The sequence below is a fragment of the Lichenostomus cassidix genome, chromosome Z (assembly GCF_008360975.1).
Source record: "Lichenostomus cassidix isolate B80296 chromosome Z, HeHo_3.0, whole genome shotgun sequence".
Taxonomy (NCBI): Eukaryota; Metazoa; Chordata; class Aves; order Passeriformes; family Meliphagidae; genus Lichenostomus; species Lichenostomus cassidix.
In genome coordinates, this window is record NC_139511.1 from 43,669,797 (window position 1) to 43,686,071 (window position 16,275).

The 16,275-nt window shown below is 38.9% G+C and overlaps 2 protein-coding genes across 4 annotated transcripts in view; both read left to right on the top strand.

The window, feature by feature from the left end:
- Nucleotides 1-6,776, top strand: part of FREM1 (FRAS1 related extracellular matrix 1) — a 65,402-nt gene extending 58,626 nt beyond the window's left edge. For 2 of the 3 annotated variants that reach the window (XM_085043767.1, XM_085043768.1), the window contains 2 exons: nt 1,655-1,740; nt 3,119-6,776. In XM_085043767.1, coding sequence (XP_084899893.1) covers nt 1,655-1,740; nt 3,119-3,318 — 286 coding nt within the window. In that variant the 3' untranslated portion in view covers nt 3,319-6,776. Of the gene's footprint in view, nt 1-1,649; nt 1,741-3,118 lie in introns of all 3 variants that reach the window. The other variant, XR_014847114.1, reaches the window with a different exon arrangement.
- Nucleotides 6,777-13,182: 6,406 nt separating this feature from the next.
- Nucleotides 13,183-14,901, top strand: CER1 (cerberus 1, DAN family BMP antagonist). The gene is made up of 2 exons (XM_085043140.1): nt 13,183-13,710; nt 14,608-14,901. Exons 1-2 carry the CDS (start codon nt 13,183-13,185, stop codon nt 14,899-14,901), a joined length of 822 nt encoding a protein of 273 aa, XP_084899266.1.
- Nucleotides 14,902-16,275: the final 1,374 nt, after the last annotated feature.

The window sequence follows — 16,275 nt, forward strand, 5'->3', positions numbered from 1 at the left end:
GCACAATCCTGACCCCTAGCAGACAGTTCTGAGGCCGTTCTGCCACACCGCTAGGTAAGGAGAGTGTGCACAGGTGTCAGTGAGATTTTACGAGAATTTTTGGGTTTTTTGGCCCTATCAACTGTCACCCAGGGTAGGGAGGTTGAAGGGGTTGGCATCAGTTTTAAACTGAGTGGCAGTCAGAAATATGGGACAAGAGAAATGTCAGCACCAGAGGCTCAGCATCAGAGGGATGGCAACATCAGGTGTGACATGTAAAATTGTAGTATGGTGTCAGCACAGACACAAAGATGGATAAATAAGAAACTGGAGCCACTGATGGCTGACAATTACTAGCAAATGTGAAGAATGCCACTTGCCTCTTAATACCTAAAGATTCAACCTGGTCTCTAAATGTCTTAAGAGCAGCCTCCTGGTGCTTGTATATTTGGTACTGGTTGGAAGACTTGCCAGTGGCAAGGCCACTCTGTGGCTAGGGTTTGCAAATCCTCCTTTGGAACTGGCATACTAAAAGTACAAACACAGAGCAGAGCTTATGCTTATTTCTGAATCAACTTAATTAAGAAATAGTCTGCTTAATACACACAACTGCTCTCAGTCTGAACTAAATGTGTAATTGCAGACAGCCCTCTGAAGAATTTGTAAAGTTTGTGAAGAACGCGCTGCTTTTCAGAGCCTTTTCAGATACCAAATTTCTTGTGATGAGAAACTGGAGAAACTCATGGTGTATCTGCTTGTACTGAAAGCAGGTTCACAGAACGATCGAAAACCAGAATGTCTCGACTGGAAACTAAAACTGAAAAGCATGAAAACACAAAAAAATAAAGGGGGTAGGATAGAGGAGGAGGAAAAAATGGAGGGAAATGATGTAATAGCACAAATGTTGATTTTAGAGGATGCATATGTAATTGTGACAGGGTAGACTTAGATTAGATAATATGAGAAGGTTCTTCACCCAGAGGGTGGTTGGGCACTGTAATAGCTTCCCCAGGGAAGTGGTCACAGCACCAGCCTGACAGAGTTCAAGAAGTGTTTGAACAATGCTCTCAGGCAAATATCTTTGGGATGGTGATGTGCTGTGCAGGGGCAGGAGTTAGATTTTGATGATTCTTGTGGGTCCCTTCCAACTCAGGACATTCTATGATTTTGTGATTTTATGATTACTTCTCAGAACCACATTACCACTTAAATGTATTATTCAAAGCTCCAGTCTTGTCAAAACATGATTTAAAAAAGATATCTCCTGCTCTACTACCAAATAGGTGAAGATGTATCTTTCAGTGGCTTGGATTTCAGTGTAGAAAGTTCATTATTTTATGGAGAATAAGGTATCAATAATTGTGTCAACAGTTTAAAACAGAGTTTGTGAGTATGAGACATATATTTTCTGTATACATTTCCTTCAGCTGCCCAGCTGATTTAATTTTTCTGTTACAAAAATCAGACTAGGACTTTGGTTCCTTTCCAAGTAATCAACAATTTTAAGATTTCATCTTCATGTAATTATTCCTTCATGGCAGTAAGTTGTGGTTTTCCTGCGACTTGTTATTTATATGCTTTATACTAGAATCAACACCCATTGTTGATAAGTTGATGGGAGCTGTCTGTCACTCTGTGGAATGCTAATTACTTTGTCCTCTCTCGTTGAGCCTAGATACCTGGGGAGTCTAACAAGTGTGGCTAATGAACAACACATGCAGTGGCTGTGGGACTTCAGTGGGAGAATGCCCTTTTGGATAGGCAAGTATATTGGCTGCAGACTGCAGTTCCTGTGCACTTTGAAAAGCAGAAAACTTCTGCAGCAGTTCAAGACCAGTTTTCAAACACAGTATTGTCCTCAAATTTCTGCTGCTATTATTTCAGAGCAAGGCATAAACCAAAAGCTGTAATTTACCTGACCACTTCCGTAAGTCTTTATCAAAAAGATGAGTTTATCATGATACCTATTGCTGGACTTGAAACCTTTCCTACACAAGCTCATGAAAAGCTTCCATGCAAACTGATGAAAATAGTTCTGGTGCAGCTCCTGTACTTTTGATTATCTCATCTTTCCTTTGACTGTTACTTTATTTATTACTAACTTAGCTTTGTCTTTTGTTTTCTTTTAATTATTTATGTTACTGTTAATTTAATGGTGTCATCTTGTGTTAGAAATCTTACAAATTAATTAGATGATAAGCTAAAGAACATTTCACCCTACCATTTCAGATTTAGCTATTTCTTATTAGGCACTCTACATTTAATGATAAATGAATATATTTTGACTGGTTTTCTTAGTACTATCTTTCTATGAATGACTGCTTTAGCTCATATACTAGTGCTACTGCTGTCTTCTAACCCTTCTTGTTTCTGCTATATTGTCCTCAGTTTGGTCCTTATTCTCTGATTCTGAACTGAAATTATCAGCTCTTAGTAATTTTATGAGGTGGATTTACTACCTAAACTAAATTAACTTTAAAAATATTGTTACTTTTGGATCATGTTTAACGGTATCATAATTCTGTTAACCTGAAAGAAATAAACTTCACTGACAAAGACAAAGACTACAAGAGTGTTATACTAATTTTCTTATCTTGGTGTCTCCTAAGAAAATAGATCAATTCTGAAATTATGCCACACATATTGGTCTTAGCAACTCAGAGGCTATGGGAAAAGATATGTTTTATATTGTACTACTTAACACAAGCTATTTTTATAACTATTAAACAGTGTAAACAAGGTCCACAAAGATCTGCAGAATTTTATATTCAGAAGAACTCTGAAGGCACTTGATACTGCCCAGACCACAATCTAATATCTTCCTTGCTATTTCAATTAGCCAAAGAGAAACCTATGAGGTGATAGACATGCAAGAGATGTAAGGAGAAAAAAACCTTTTAGATATGTACTACTGCAGAAAAGTGTATTTTCCTTTATTCATATGGCACTCACTGTGATTAAAGCGGCCTAGTTGAATACTAAATTTTGTTTTGCTTGTGTTCTACCAGATTTTTTTTTCTCCCAGCATGAAACAGTATGCATTTTTTAATGAAGAACAACATATATAACAACATGACTCTCTTGGCACCTGGCTCGTGACAACAAACATCTCTGATCTGGTGTTACTGATTTCACACAGGTTTGAATGACCAAGTCAATCCTGGACATTGGGAGTGGAATGGAGGAGAACCTGTAACCTACATAAACTGGAGAAGAGGCTCCTACCACTTTCCAATGAGAGGAAGAAATTGCGTATTTGTGCAGAAGCGAGGAAAATGGCAAGCAACTGACTGCAATAAGGTCAAACCAAACAGCTATGTATGTTCAAGAAAGTTGTAACGGATGGAGAATGCCTCTGAAAGCATATGGACATTTATGGTATTTCAGTATGTTACCTGCAGTTAGAAAACTGTCCTAATTATCAGCAAGGCTTATTTTATATGCTGCCAGACGTGCAGATGCACTGGCCTCTAACCAAGGTATACAGATAGGTTGCAAAATTAAGCCCAGGTTAAGGTTTTGAACTCTCCATTAAGACTTTGATCTGTCACTTGTATGTATTGCTATACCAAAGAGCTGGGTGTCAAGGCTTTCATCACATTTCTGTGGTAAATGTATTTTTCTTTTAAAGAAAGTATATCAGTTGGTTTGCTTTGTTCTTAAGGAGAGGTTGTGAACTGCACTTTTACTCTGCATCCACAAAAAGAGGAAGACTGCTGGGGCTGGAAATGAGGGCAGACAGTTGGCTAAAAGCAGATCCTTTTGGGTCATGAGGGGAGTGACATCATGTAAATCCTCGGGTTTCTTTGGTGGATGGCCTAGTACAATGTCTTACAAAAGTACAAATGGCTGGACTTTGGCTGGTGACAGAGCACCAACAGGAGTAAAGCCTTGTATTTCTTCTACCTCCCAAGGCCAGCTTCAGAACCTAATGGATCTGCCCACACAGAGTTGCATCTGTTTCATATTCCTAAGCAAAAAAAATTGGGTTTTTTTTTTCAATTGTAGGATGGTGCTGTATTTTTCAGTGTAATTAAATAATGGAACATCTCTAAATCTAATGTTACAGCAAATGATGATTTGTTTTAAAAAAAATATGGAAACTTAATCCTAGAATATTATCTTGGGATATTCACTGATACATGAACATCAATAGGATTTATATGTATGTATAAACCAGTGTAATCATGAGACATATTTTGTAGTAAAGCAGCTACGGCTTTTGAAAAGTATTAATCTAAGTCTTTATTAGGGATTTGAGGTTTTTAAAAATAATATTTAAAAATCCAGATTTATTTCTGAGAAAGGCTTAAAACCCAGCAATTAATAAGAAAAAAATCAGCTGGCCAGAACTTATTATTTTAGATATACACAGCTGCAGTATAACCATTTTGTAACATTACAGTAAATTTATATTTGACCTGTCTAAAGCTTGCTTTTGGACCTTTTCATTTCCAGCCTCCAAAAATTATTAAAAAAAAAGAAAAAAGGATCCAGGCATAGGCTTCCCCCCCAAAAAAAAAAAAAAAATTAAAGCTCCTCTCAAGAGGAGCCAGTGTGTGTGACAGTTGGTTTGGTACTGAGTAGGGTGAATTTGCCCTGTACCTATGAACTCATCCTTCCCATCTGCCTGCCTGCTGCGAGCAGTTGATTCTGCCCTTGCTCGTCTATTCAGCCTGCCTCTGGCTCAATTTTGCACCAGAGCTGCAAAACCTCCTTCTGGGCTTCCTCATAGCAACATCTCAGTCCTGCAAGGACTGCAAGACAGACCAGAATTACCTCTCCTCTTTGGGCCAAAGGACAATATTTCAGGGTTTATATATTCCTCCTCCTTGCCTCTGGCATGCATGAGTTACTCATCCTTCCTCCTTGCCTGTGACAAGTTGAATCAAAATGTGAGTAGCTGAACAGTCTTTGTAGATAGGAAAGAACATCCCTGAGAGGACTGAAGCTAATAAACATGAGTGCATCACAAAATCAGAGAAAAATGCATTGGGGCAGAACCTCCTCACCTTTATTGTTGCTATCAACAGATGCAGACAAAAATATTTCCAGGATTTCTCTCTTTTTATTTTCATAGTAATATTTATGGCAAGCTTCTAGGCACTTTTGCTAGACACTAACCTTTTGGTTTAGGGAGTTTTTTTGGTCAACATAGATATGCTACTTGTCTCCAAATGAAGTACTCCTGAATATGTGGTTTTAGACCCAATTTTATTTCTGATGGTTTTCACTATAGAAAGAATTAGCATCTAAAAAAGCACTCTTGATATCTCTTGGTATGTTCTGGAATTTCAGGGAAAACTGACTGAGACATAAACTTTTATTTTTCTAGGGCTTTTTTAAAATAAAAGCTGTAGAATTTATTGGTGCTAATTTGATAAAGCCTATTGAGATTATTCAAATACCTCTCCCAGTTATTTGATAAATGAATGATTCATCATTCTCAGAGTGGGGATATAATTATCAGAGTGGGGATTTTGACTTGTTATTTGATGTGGGTGCTTGCTATTTGATCAGTAACTAATTAATGACACATGCTGTCTGACACAACAGTGACCTCAGGTTTGCTTTTGCGAGAGTAGGGGAAATTTGCCCTTTTCTGTACTTCATTTGAACTACTTTTAATTGATTGCAGAGTATGAAGATTTCACTATACACCAGACTGTTAGCTGTGCAAACTGTATGGTTTACTGGTTTAATTATAACTAACACAATACACTAATGAAACAAAAATTCTTATATTGCAGAGCTATATATTTCTGCCCTGAAAGGCTGCTGACTTTTTTTCCAATGCAATTAACTATTCCATACATTTCCTAATAAATTTTAATTTTTCTGTCCTTAAAAAAGTATTTTTTCACAGATTTTTATATCTTTTGTTTTTATTATTAGGATACTGGAGTTCAAAGAACAAAACATACTTAAATCAGGGAAAGCATAAATAATTTTTTTTCTGTTGACATAGGAAATTATTGTTTCAAAGAAGTTTAGTAAAGGATAGGCCTACAGTCCTGAGGAGCTTTGGGGATTTTTTAATCTTCGGTATTTTTGAATTAGAATCTGAGTAAACTCCAGGAAAAATCAGTATTTAGAGGATCAGCATCACCGGAAGTATTTCAAAAGGCTGAAAGTAAGAAAAAGGAGCATGCAAATTCTGGTGTTCACATATGGAAGCCACACTTTCTGGGTAAACAAAGGATTTATTTCACTAGAAATAAACATGGAACTATACGTACATCCATATCCAAGAGCAACAGAACTAAGATGCTCAGTGAAAAGAACCCAGTAGTTATCTTAGATTTCTATAGAGGGATGGGCTGTGTGAGTGCTGTGTGTGCTTGTCACTTTTAGCCACCTCTACTGCCTGTCAAATATCTTATAAATATGTCAATATTTGACAGGCAAGTAGTTAACTCAAACACAATGGTTATGAAACAAAATGGATAGGAAACAGGTCACAGGAGCACTCCTGAGCCAAAATATTCTAAAACATTTGAGTTGTTATGAACTTTATATATATATCAAGTATATAGTCTGAAAAATATCAGAAAAGTTTTCCATATATTCTTTCTACAATGGATACTTATTGAATATCTTCAAGTCTTTATTCATTCAAATCATAAAAATAACTTTGAGAAAATTATGCCTAAGATTCAGTGAATGTTGTGATTCTACACAATTTACATCACAAGACTGGTGCTACTATAATTTTTCTATTCAGAACACCATGTATATTGTTATGTTTAACTCTGTAATGTGTGTTAGTAAAATAAACCAAAATATACTTCAGTGAATATGGATTTCTTTATTTCAAAATCTCACATACGCTTGTTTTGTAGTGATAAAAATAATAGTGTTTAGCATAGCAGAAATGCACTTACAGTTAAGCACAATACACCTGCTGTTTACTCTATGCAGTTTCTGAATTCATTTTTTTCTTCTGTTTGGGCCTATTCTTGAGTTAATACTATAAGAATATTTGTACCATGTGTCAACTCAATTTAAGAGAAAATGTATTTATATTAAAAGAGATAATGCTGTTTATTTTGAGAAACAAATCTAAGACAAGTCACAGGTCTGCAAGCAGATATACAAGAAGAATGAATTCAAGAAAGACTGTCAGGCTAAAAAAATGAATTTTAATATGATTCTTGATTTAAAAAAGAATGTGAAAAAGTCATTGTCCCTCAGAAACCTCAGTCATCTTCAGCAGAGAGGTGCAGTTTTCCTCCCTTATTATCCTTTAAGAAGCTATGCTGACTGTAATATGGATAACTGCAATTCTAACTACACTAAAATACTTTTCTCTACATCACTACAGTTAAATGACAAGAACTCAATAGGTTTTGGTTTTTTAGGGTTTTTCTGGCATTGAGGGTTCCAGGAGAGCTGGTCAAAATTCAGCATTCGTCCCAACTCAGGACCAGTGTATCCTCATGAGCAAGAAATCAAAGCTGGCAGGAGATCTGCAGGGATGAGCAGGGAGCTTCTAGCAAATCTCAAATGGAAGAAAGAAATTTATGGAATGTGGAAAAAGATATGGGAGGACTATAGGAATATCATGGGTATGCTGGTGGTGAAAGACACAGAGAAGGCAGAGTGACTGAATTCCTTCTTTGCCTCAGACTTTACTGCTGAGGCTGTCCTTCAGGATTCCCAGACCTTGGAGGCAAGAGGGGAAGGCTGGAGAAAGGAAGATTTACCTTTGGCTGTTAAGGGTTTGGTTAAAGATTGGCTAGGCAGACTTAACATCCATAAATCCATGGGCCCTGATGGGATCCACCCATGGGTACCAAGGGAGCTGGCAGATGTTGTTGCTAAGCCCACTGTGAATCTTCTTTGAAAAATACAGGAGGAGAGGTGCCTGATGACTGGAGAAAAGCTAACGTCGCTCCCCTCTTCAGAAAGGGCATCAAGGAGAAGCCAGGAAACTACTGGCCAGTCAGCCTCACCTCCATCCCTGGAAAGGTGATGGAGCAGATCACTTGGGAGGTCATGACCAAGCACGTGAAAGAAATGAAGGCCATTAGGAGTAGTCAGGATGGATTTACCAAGGGAAAATCCTGGCTGACCAATCCAATGGCCTTCCATGATAGCAGGATAGGCTGGGTCAATGAGGGGAGAGCAGTGGATGTTGTCTGCCTCAGCTTCAGCAAGGCTTTTGACATTGTCTCCCATAACACCCTCATAGGTGAGCTCAGGAAATGGGGGGTAGATGAAAGGACAGTCAGGTGGATCAAGAAATGGCTGAAGGCAGAGCTCAGAGGGTCATGATCAGTGGAGCAGAGTCCAGCTGGAAGCCTGCAGTCAGTGGTGTTCCCAAGGGATCACTACCGGGTCCAGTCTCATTCAACTTGTTTGTCACGACCTGGAGGAAGGGATCAAACACACTCTCAGCAAGTTTGCTGGTGACACTAAACTGGGGGAGTGGCTGATCCACCTGAAGGCTGTGCTGCCATTCTGTGGGACTTTGATCAGTTGGAGGGTTGGGTAGAGAGAAACCTAATGAGGTTCAGCAAGGGCAAGTGTTGGGTCTGCAGCTGGGGAGGAACAGCCCCAAGTGCCAGCACAGAGCAGCTCTGTGAAGGACCTGGGACTTGGTGGATCACAAGTTGTCCAAGAGCTGTCAGTGCCCTTGAGGCCAGGAGGGCCAGTGGTGTCCTGGGGTGCATCAGGAAAAGTGTGGCCAGCAGGTCAAGATGAGTGATCTTACCCCTCTACTCGGCCCTGGTGAGGCCACCTCTGGAGTGCTGTGTCCAGTTCTGGGCTCCTCAGCACAAGAGAGACCAGGAGCTGCTGGAGAGGGCCCAGTGGAGGACCACAAGGATGATCAGGGGCCTGGAGCATCTCTCTCATGAGGAGAGGCTCTGGGAGCTGGGCCTGGTTAGACTGGAGAAGAGATGACTGAGAGGGGATCTCCTCAATACATAGAAATATCTCCAAGGTGGGTGTCAGGAGGATGGGGCCAGACTCTTCGCAGTGCTGCCCAATGGTAGGATGAGGAGTGATGGCCACAAACTCAAGCACAAAAAGTTCCACCTCAACATGAGGAAGAACTTCTTTGCATTGAGGATGGCAGAGCACTGGAACAGGCTGTCTGGGGAGGTTGTGGAGTCTCCTTCTCTAGAGATGCTCAAACCTGGGCACATTCTTGTTTCACCTGCTCTAGGTGATCCTGCTTTGGCAGGGGGTTTGGACTGGATGATTTCCTGAGGTCCCTTACAACCCTAATGATTTTGTGATTCTGTGATTAAGAATCTGGTATCTGAATTATTGCATATAAGCACAGAGAGCAAAAGAATATAATTTTATTCAGACAGAAGAATTTTAAGACATGTCTATATACATTTTTATTTTAATAAAAGAAATCTTACCTGCACCTTCTTCCTTGGATTATGTTACAGACATTTTGTTGGTGGTGTCACCTTCTGCAGTGAATAATCTCTGTCTCTCAAATTATTCATAACAATCTAGGAAGATGCATTTTCTGTAAGGCTGAAATGTGTCTTTGCCCAGCCTCCTCTGTCTCACAGGTCTTCCCAATCTCTTTCTTCCTGTCCCACACCTTAGCAAGCTGCAGCAATCAACCACACACCCCAGAGAACCCCTCAGGCTGGGACTGGAATTGGATACACTGTCAATTAGGCAGTACATATGTGGCAGTACCATTCAGGAAACGCCTCAGGAAGTGGACACCTGTACAAAACCTAGCAGTCTAAACAATTGTAACAGAGATAGAACCACCCATTGCATCCTGTGCATGTACCTACAGCCAGGAGAACATGGGCCAATACATGTGAAAGGATGCTCATCTGAGCCCCACTGAAGCCATAAACAAACATTTAAAAGTGTGAGCACCTTCATTTTGGCTGCAGTATGAAACTTAATGTTGTTCTTGGTTCTGTTACCAGAACACAGAAAAGAAACAGAGAGATGCGAACAGGAAAATATAAATGAAGATAGAAACAGTACGACAGAGGACTTGAAATGGAGGCAAGTTCATGATGTAGAATATCTAAGATTGGAGGTACAAAACTAAACAAACCTATTGTCTGTTTCTTTCATCTCATACCTTGTTAAAAGACTTAGTTTCATAATTAAAAATTTCCCATGAGGTGTGTATGTGATCTGTTTCCCTGAAACTCAGTAAAACAAAGACCACAGATGGCCTTCTTTGATAAGTATAATTATTGGAGAATAAACTGCATAGTGATAGTTCATTAGTTCCGAGGTCTTCATATGGGATCTGTAAAAGATATATCTGGATACAAGTTTGTCTACATACGATGTGTTTTGAAAATTATAAGATATTGAATTGCACTGTATATATAAAATCCATTTTAATGATTTTATCATCAATCATGGTATGATGAGACTATTTAGCTCAACAGAAGGCAAGTAATTCAAGCACTGCCCAAGAATTATTTTTAGGCATCAACTGGCAGCATAGATAATTACTCAGTTTATGTCCCTAATGACGGAATAAACTCCAGCTTTGAAACAAACGAATAACACCACTTTGCATTTGCATAGCACTTGTCATCTATGGACCTGACAATTTTAAAAGGATGGGCAAACGTTCACAGTGACTATTTCTAGTGAAAACAGAATGTCCTGAATAAATTGGTACTATGAAGCCAAATCAATGCCTGCTTGAAAGACACTGCTGTATATAGCCACAAGATTTAAAAACCAAAATACAGTGAAAACATGCTCATGCTTACATGAAAGGGTAATCAGGCAGGAAAACAAGTTTTTTAGAAAAGAAACAGCATTACTTTATTCGTAGAAATCTGAGAATAGGCCTATTTGGAACATAATGATTATGTGCCCAGTCCAATCCCTGTAGTCAATTATTAGTCTATGCAGTTGATGTCACCACAAAGAGACTTGAAAATGCTTATTATATTTAACTTCAGAATGACTCTCTGAGCTTGCTGTCTGTGCTGGGATGCCTTCCTGAAACTCAGGCAGGCTCTTCCCTAAGCTGAGACACTGAGGAGAGACCTGCTGCCTCTGCACAGTTACATAGGCAGCCAGCTCCAAAACACATTAAGACAGTATTCATACATTGGACAAACCATGCTCAGATGTACCAGGTCCCATATCTTACCAACTTTTTCTCTTGGAAAACAGCCATAGAGTACTATTGGCACACATGAAGGAACAGTGTTAGACTGACTTGGCAGAACCAGAGCTGGCATGCTGCATCATCAGATCTTAGGTAAAACCATCCAAAAAACCCCAAGAACTAGAACTCGCTTGACGTAGAAGTGAAGAGAGCTCTTTTATCAGCCTTTGGTATACAGAGCAGCTTGCACAGTGACTTGCTGGCACTGCTTTGCTTCAGTCTTCTTCCCTGCCCTTTTGTAAATAATAATTTGAGCATTTATATCTGAAGCCCTCAAAGGCCTTTCTTCTTACTATATGTTACAGGACAGAATGGTATGTACCAGTAATGGATTCTGATCTTGAAAAGTTTTTTCATTGCTACTGCACTGCAATGTAACATTAGCAGCAAAACATCTATACATATATATCACTGCTATGATTTTATACAGTCCTTGTCAACATTTACACTGCAACAATAACCCAGGCCAATTTAGTTTAGATATTCTGGACATCACAATCATTCCAGTTCTACCATTTACTTAATTTTCAGAGACATACTTAGATAACCTGCAAATACACGTCTTGCTTCAAACAGCCAAATTTCATGTTTGAAAGGTATTGGCGAACGTGTCAGATCCTGTGCATCAGTATAATACAATATTTTTCTGAGTATCAGCCCTGTGTTGGGGCTCTTCAGCAACTAACACAAAGAGGAAAAAAAAGGAAAACTCAAAATTTAATGTTCTTGTCATTGTTGAATAGTTTTGAGTGACTGTTACCAGTACACATCAGATACAAGGAATTTTAGTTACAAAAGTCAACTGCGTCAGTTCAAATTGTTGGCCAACACAGATGTGATGTGAGGATTCAAACTGCAGTTCTAGGCAATAAATTAATTCCCTGGAAATGAAAGTCAAATAACTTCATACATCTAGTACACACCACTTCATTTTTCAAGAATAATACAAACTTTAGAGTCTACTGATAGACTTTGGTAGAAACGGGAGTGTGTAGAGATTAGAGTACCTAAATGGCAAATTATCTGAAGCAGAATTTCCTTTAAGTATTTTATTATCAGGATCACCGCAGTATTTATTAAAAATAACCTTTCCTTCTCCCAAAACTCTTCTCTATATGCTATACTAGCAGATTTTCTTTTCTTACATGTTGCATAACATGGTAATTTTGCAAAAGATGCCTCTATTTTAGGGTCTAGTAGTCTTTAAGTATTTCTGTTGAGACATTGATAGCTAAAATGATAAAATACGTCTTCTCTAACATGATTTATTTAAATGTTCATTTTGTTTACTGACTTTATAGGATGCCTAGAGTGGTTTTTATTCCTGAAAAGGATGTGGCATTGTTAGTTAATCTTTGAGAACATAGGAAGCAGTTTCTTCACCCTGAGACCTTTTGCTCTGTGCCAGTGACATGTCTGCACTCCAGCAGCTGCAAACCTTCTGAGGAAGATGAAGCAAGCTCTAGTGCCCCCTGACTGATTGCTCCCATTGTCTGAGCATCAGTCTGTCAGCGACGCAGACCTGGGTCATATCCCTAAATCTGAAAGACCAAAGTTAGACTTAACTTTTGAAAACATGGTCTCCAACTCTACCTTACTGTTTTAGCCAACTTTAATCAACTCGCCTTTTCCTATTGTAATGAAATAACACTCCCTGTTTTGACAGTCTCTGGCTCTACGGAATGGAAAGTCAAAATAAACAATGAAGACCACATTGAACATTCTAATACACAACCCCAAATGTTTCCTTAATTCCTCAGCCTAAACTAGACACCTTATCCAAACATTTCCTCCTGTTGACTCCTTCTGTCCTCCACAACATCCTGGGTTACTAGATTTTAGATAGGAGCTTCTAATACACATAACTCAGATTGAAAGCAGAGTTTCATTAGCACAAACTTCCCTATCATAATTGTAATCTATAGTAAATGAATGCAATTAGCCACACCAGGGTCTCCCCTGAGCCCTCCTCTCCTCTGCCATAATCTGACACTAGGGTCTAATATAAAGCTAGCATACTACATTCACTGCAACAGCAGCAGGACTACAAGGTTGCACTTTCCAGGATCATGTCACTGCTTCTCCTTCAGATGTTAGTGCTCTCATGTCTTGGAGCCACAGAACCACAGAGAAATTCACACCAAAGGAAAAACCGAAGGCCACTTCAACACTTTTTCTACTTGGACAAAAATCTGTTTGAAAGTCAGAGCTCTTCTGAGCTGGTAAGCAAGAATCCAGTAGGTGCTGCTGAGACCCTGGGAGTACCAAGCTTTTTTGTATCAATTCCACAGACAGCATCTGGAAGTGAGAAGAAAGAGGAGAAAAAAATGTCCAGATTTATTCTTCCCAATGCAGGACTCCATGCAGACCAAGACCTAAGAATGTGGGCAGCACCCAGAGAGATCTCTGCTGTGGAAAACTTCTCTCCACCTGATTATTCGAGCAAGAGAGAGTCTGAATTTCCCTACAAAAAAGATGCCAAGAAATTTTGGGACCACTTCATGTTAAAGAAAAATTCAGCATCTGAGGAGGTTGTCCTGCCAATCAAGACCAATGAAATGCACCTAGAAAACTGCAGAACCCTGCCTTTTGCCCAGGTAAGAACAGGTATCCAAGATCAACAAGCATGCCTTTCCCCCTCTCTCTTCTAATCAGCAGCTAAAGGGTCATAGCTTAGGTTAATGGCTACGTCACAGGGCTTCAGAACACTTGCTCATGATAAGTGGCTGAAAGACACTGATGAAAAAGCTTTAGTCTGATGAGGCAAACCACTAAATTGCAGCACTGGAAAGCCGCACACTCAATATTCATAGAGTTATTGATTATTTATATGCTGATATGCTGATATATATATATGCTGATATTTATACAGATATTCTGACACAGCCTAAGCAAGTAGGGAAGTGAGGAGTAATTATCCACTCAATGATTATACATATCAACTGTTTGTAGATCTGAATTATAATCTCTCTCTCAATAGACAGATATAGATATATGTATGTGTGTGTGTGTGTGTGTTTGTGTGTGTGTGTGCGTGTGGGTGTACACAGAGTCTCAAGACAAGTATTTACAGGAGAAGCTGGCTGTTTTCTTACAGCTAAGCAAGGATTCTTTTGTCCTGTATTAATTGGAAAACTGATGCTTATGTCTAGTTCTGTGCTAAGCATTTTGGAGGACTGGTAAATTACATGCATAGATGAAGCCATTCTGTTATATTGCAATGTCACGACAAGCAAACGGTATAGGTAAAAGTGCTCTATTCCTTGTAAGTCACCATCTATTCTCAGTGTTTCTGTAATCACAATCTGTCAAGGACCACATCTTTTCATATCCAGAACTAAACTTATTTCATACAGATGTATTTACATACAGATGTGGCCTGTTTACTATTTGTTCTGAGAAGAAAAAGTGTAGTGGGTTTTCTTCATTCACGCCTTCTAGTGAGTCCATGGGCCATTTCTGTATCAGAAACCTTAAACTGCTTTCTGTTTCAGGGTGTTACACATAGCAGCTGTGAGAAGGTGACAGTACAGAACAATCTGTGTTATGGAAAATGTAGTTCCCTTCACGTTCCTGGTTCAGAGGATCATCCTTACACCTTCTGTTCTCATTGCTTGCCCAGCAAGTTCTCTATGAAGCGCCTGGATCTCAACTGCACTGATTCTGTTCCAGTGGTCAAAGAAATCATGATTGTAGAAGAGTGCAAATGTGAAACTCGGAAGATTAAAGACCCTGTGATTGGATCTCTACTGTCAGACTTATATGCAAATGCACATGAACACAATTAACTTCTTAAAGTACCTCTTGATCATAAGAATTTTCCAATTAAAAAATCCAAACAAATTTTCATTACTCTGGTATTCAAAAATCAAAATGTAGACTTTCTACACGATCTTTGTTTCAACAATAACTTTACCTAAAATGTAACAGATATTTCCTTGCAGCTGTTAAGGAAATGAAATTACTAGGCTTATGTGTAAAGGTCTTACTTTAACAAAGGAAAACTTTAAAAATTTTTCCACCCTTCCTATTACTGTTTCTAGGATGCTAGTAAACAAAGGCTGAAGAACTGACATGATTTATCTGTGCATAAACCAAATGTTGACTTGTTTTCATTGCCTTTGCTTGCAGGGAGTGCCAATATAGACGTATTGGCAACAAAGATGAGATTTAGTCTGTTCCCTGCAAAAACAGGTTTACTTTTACATCAAGATAATGGCTGGAGAGTGTAAAACATAAATGGACATGAGGTACCTAGAAAGCTGTGACTAGTTAATGTCATACTGATTGCTCCCAGTTGGAGTTCCGTTCTCACTGGAAACTAATATACCACACAATTTACACCAACAGATAATGGCTGCAAAGTATATTTTGCCATAGAAACTACTTGCTCTTTTCCACATGCCTGCATTCGCTCTGTACCTTTATTTTTACTCAGTGTTCAATTACAGAAGAAGAAAAAAAAATGCTATACTCCTACACAAAACATCACAGATGAATGCATTGTTGTTATTATTTAAATTCACCATGCAAAGAAAATGCACATTTTACAGTCTGATACATTTTAACATTGTCAGTGAATCTAATATAAAGTTTAAATTATGTTCTCAACACTTAAACTAAAGCAGAAAAGGCATTTGTGTGACAGAAAATCTGAGAAGGACTTTATCATCATAGCAATACCTTGACAGCTTAACAGGAACAGCTGAGAGAACTCTGCTAGGAAGGGTCAGAGTCGTCTGCTAGGCAACACAGCACCAGTGGCTGTTAGCCAAACTGCTGGCTTTCCTGCTCTCTCCAGCTGCTTCTCCCTGGATTTCTCTTGCAGACCTGGCACACCAGACAGATCAGCTTCCAGCAACTAGAGTTCAGCATTTTTCTAAGCCAGTTTTTTCAGCCCTCTGAGAATCTGCTCTCAGACCAGGGCCACTGTTGTTAAACTGCCACAGGTCTTTTAGAGTACTGGAAATCACTATTGACTTAGCTGGTCAAATTCAAGGGCTGCATAGATAATCCCTCATATTTGAACTGCAATGGGATTAGAAGTATCTTAATATTCTGTCAGAAAATATGTGTGGCATGGCTTTGGAGTGCAAGATGTATGTTGAATATTTACTAAAAATTGCATCTGAATTATGTTCTGATACTGAATCTGAAGCTGT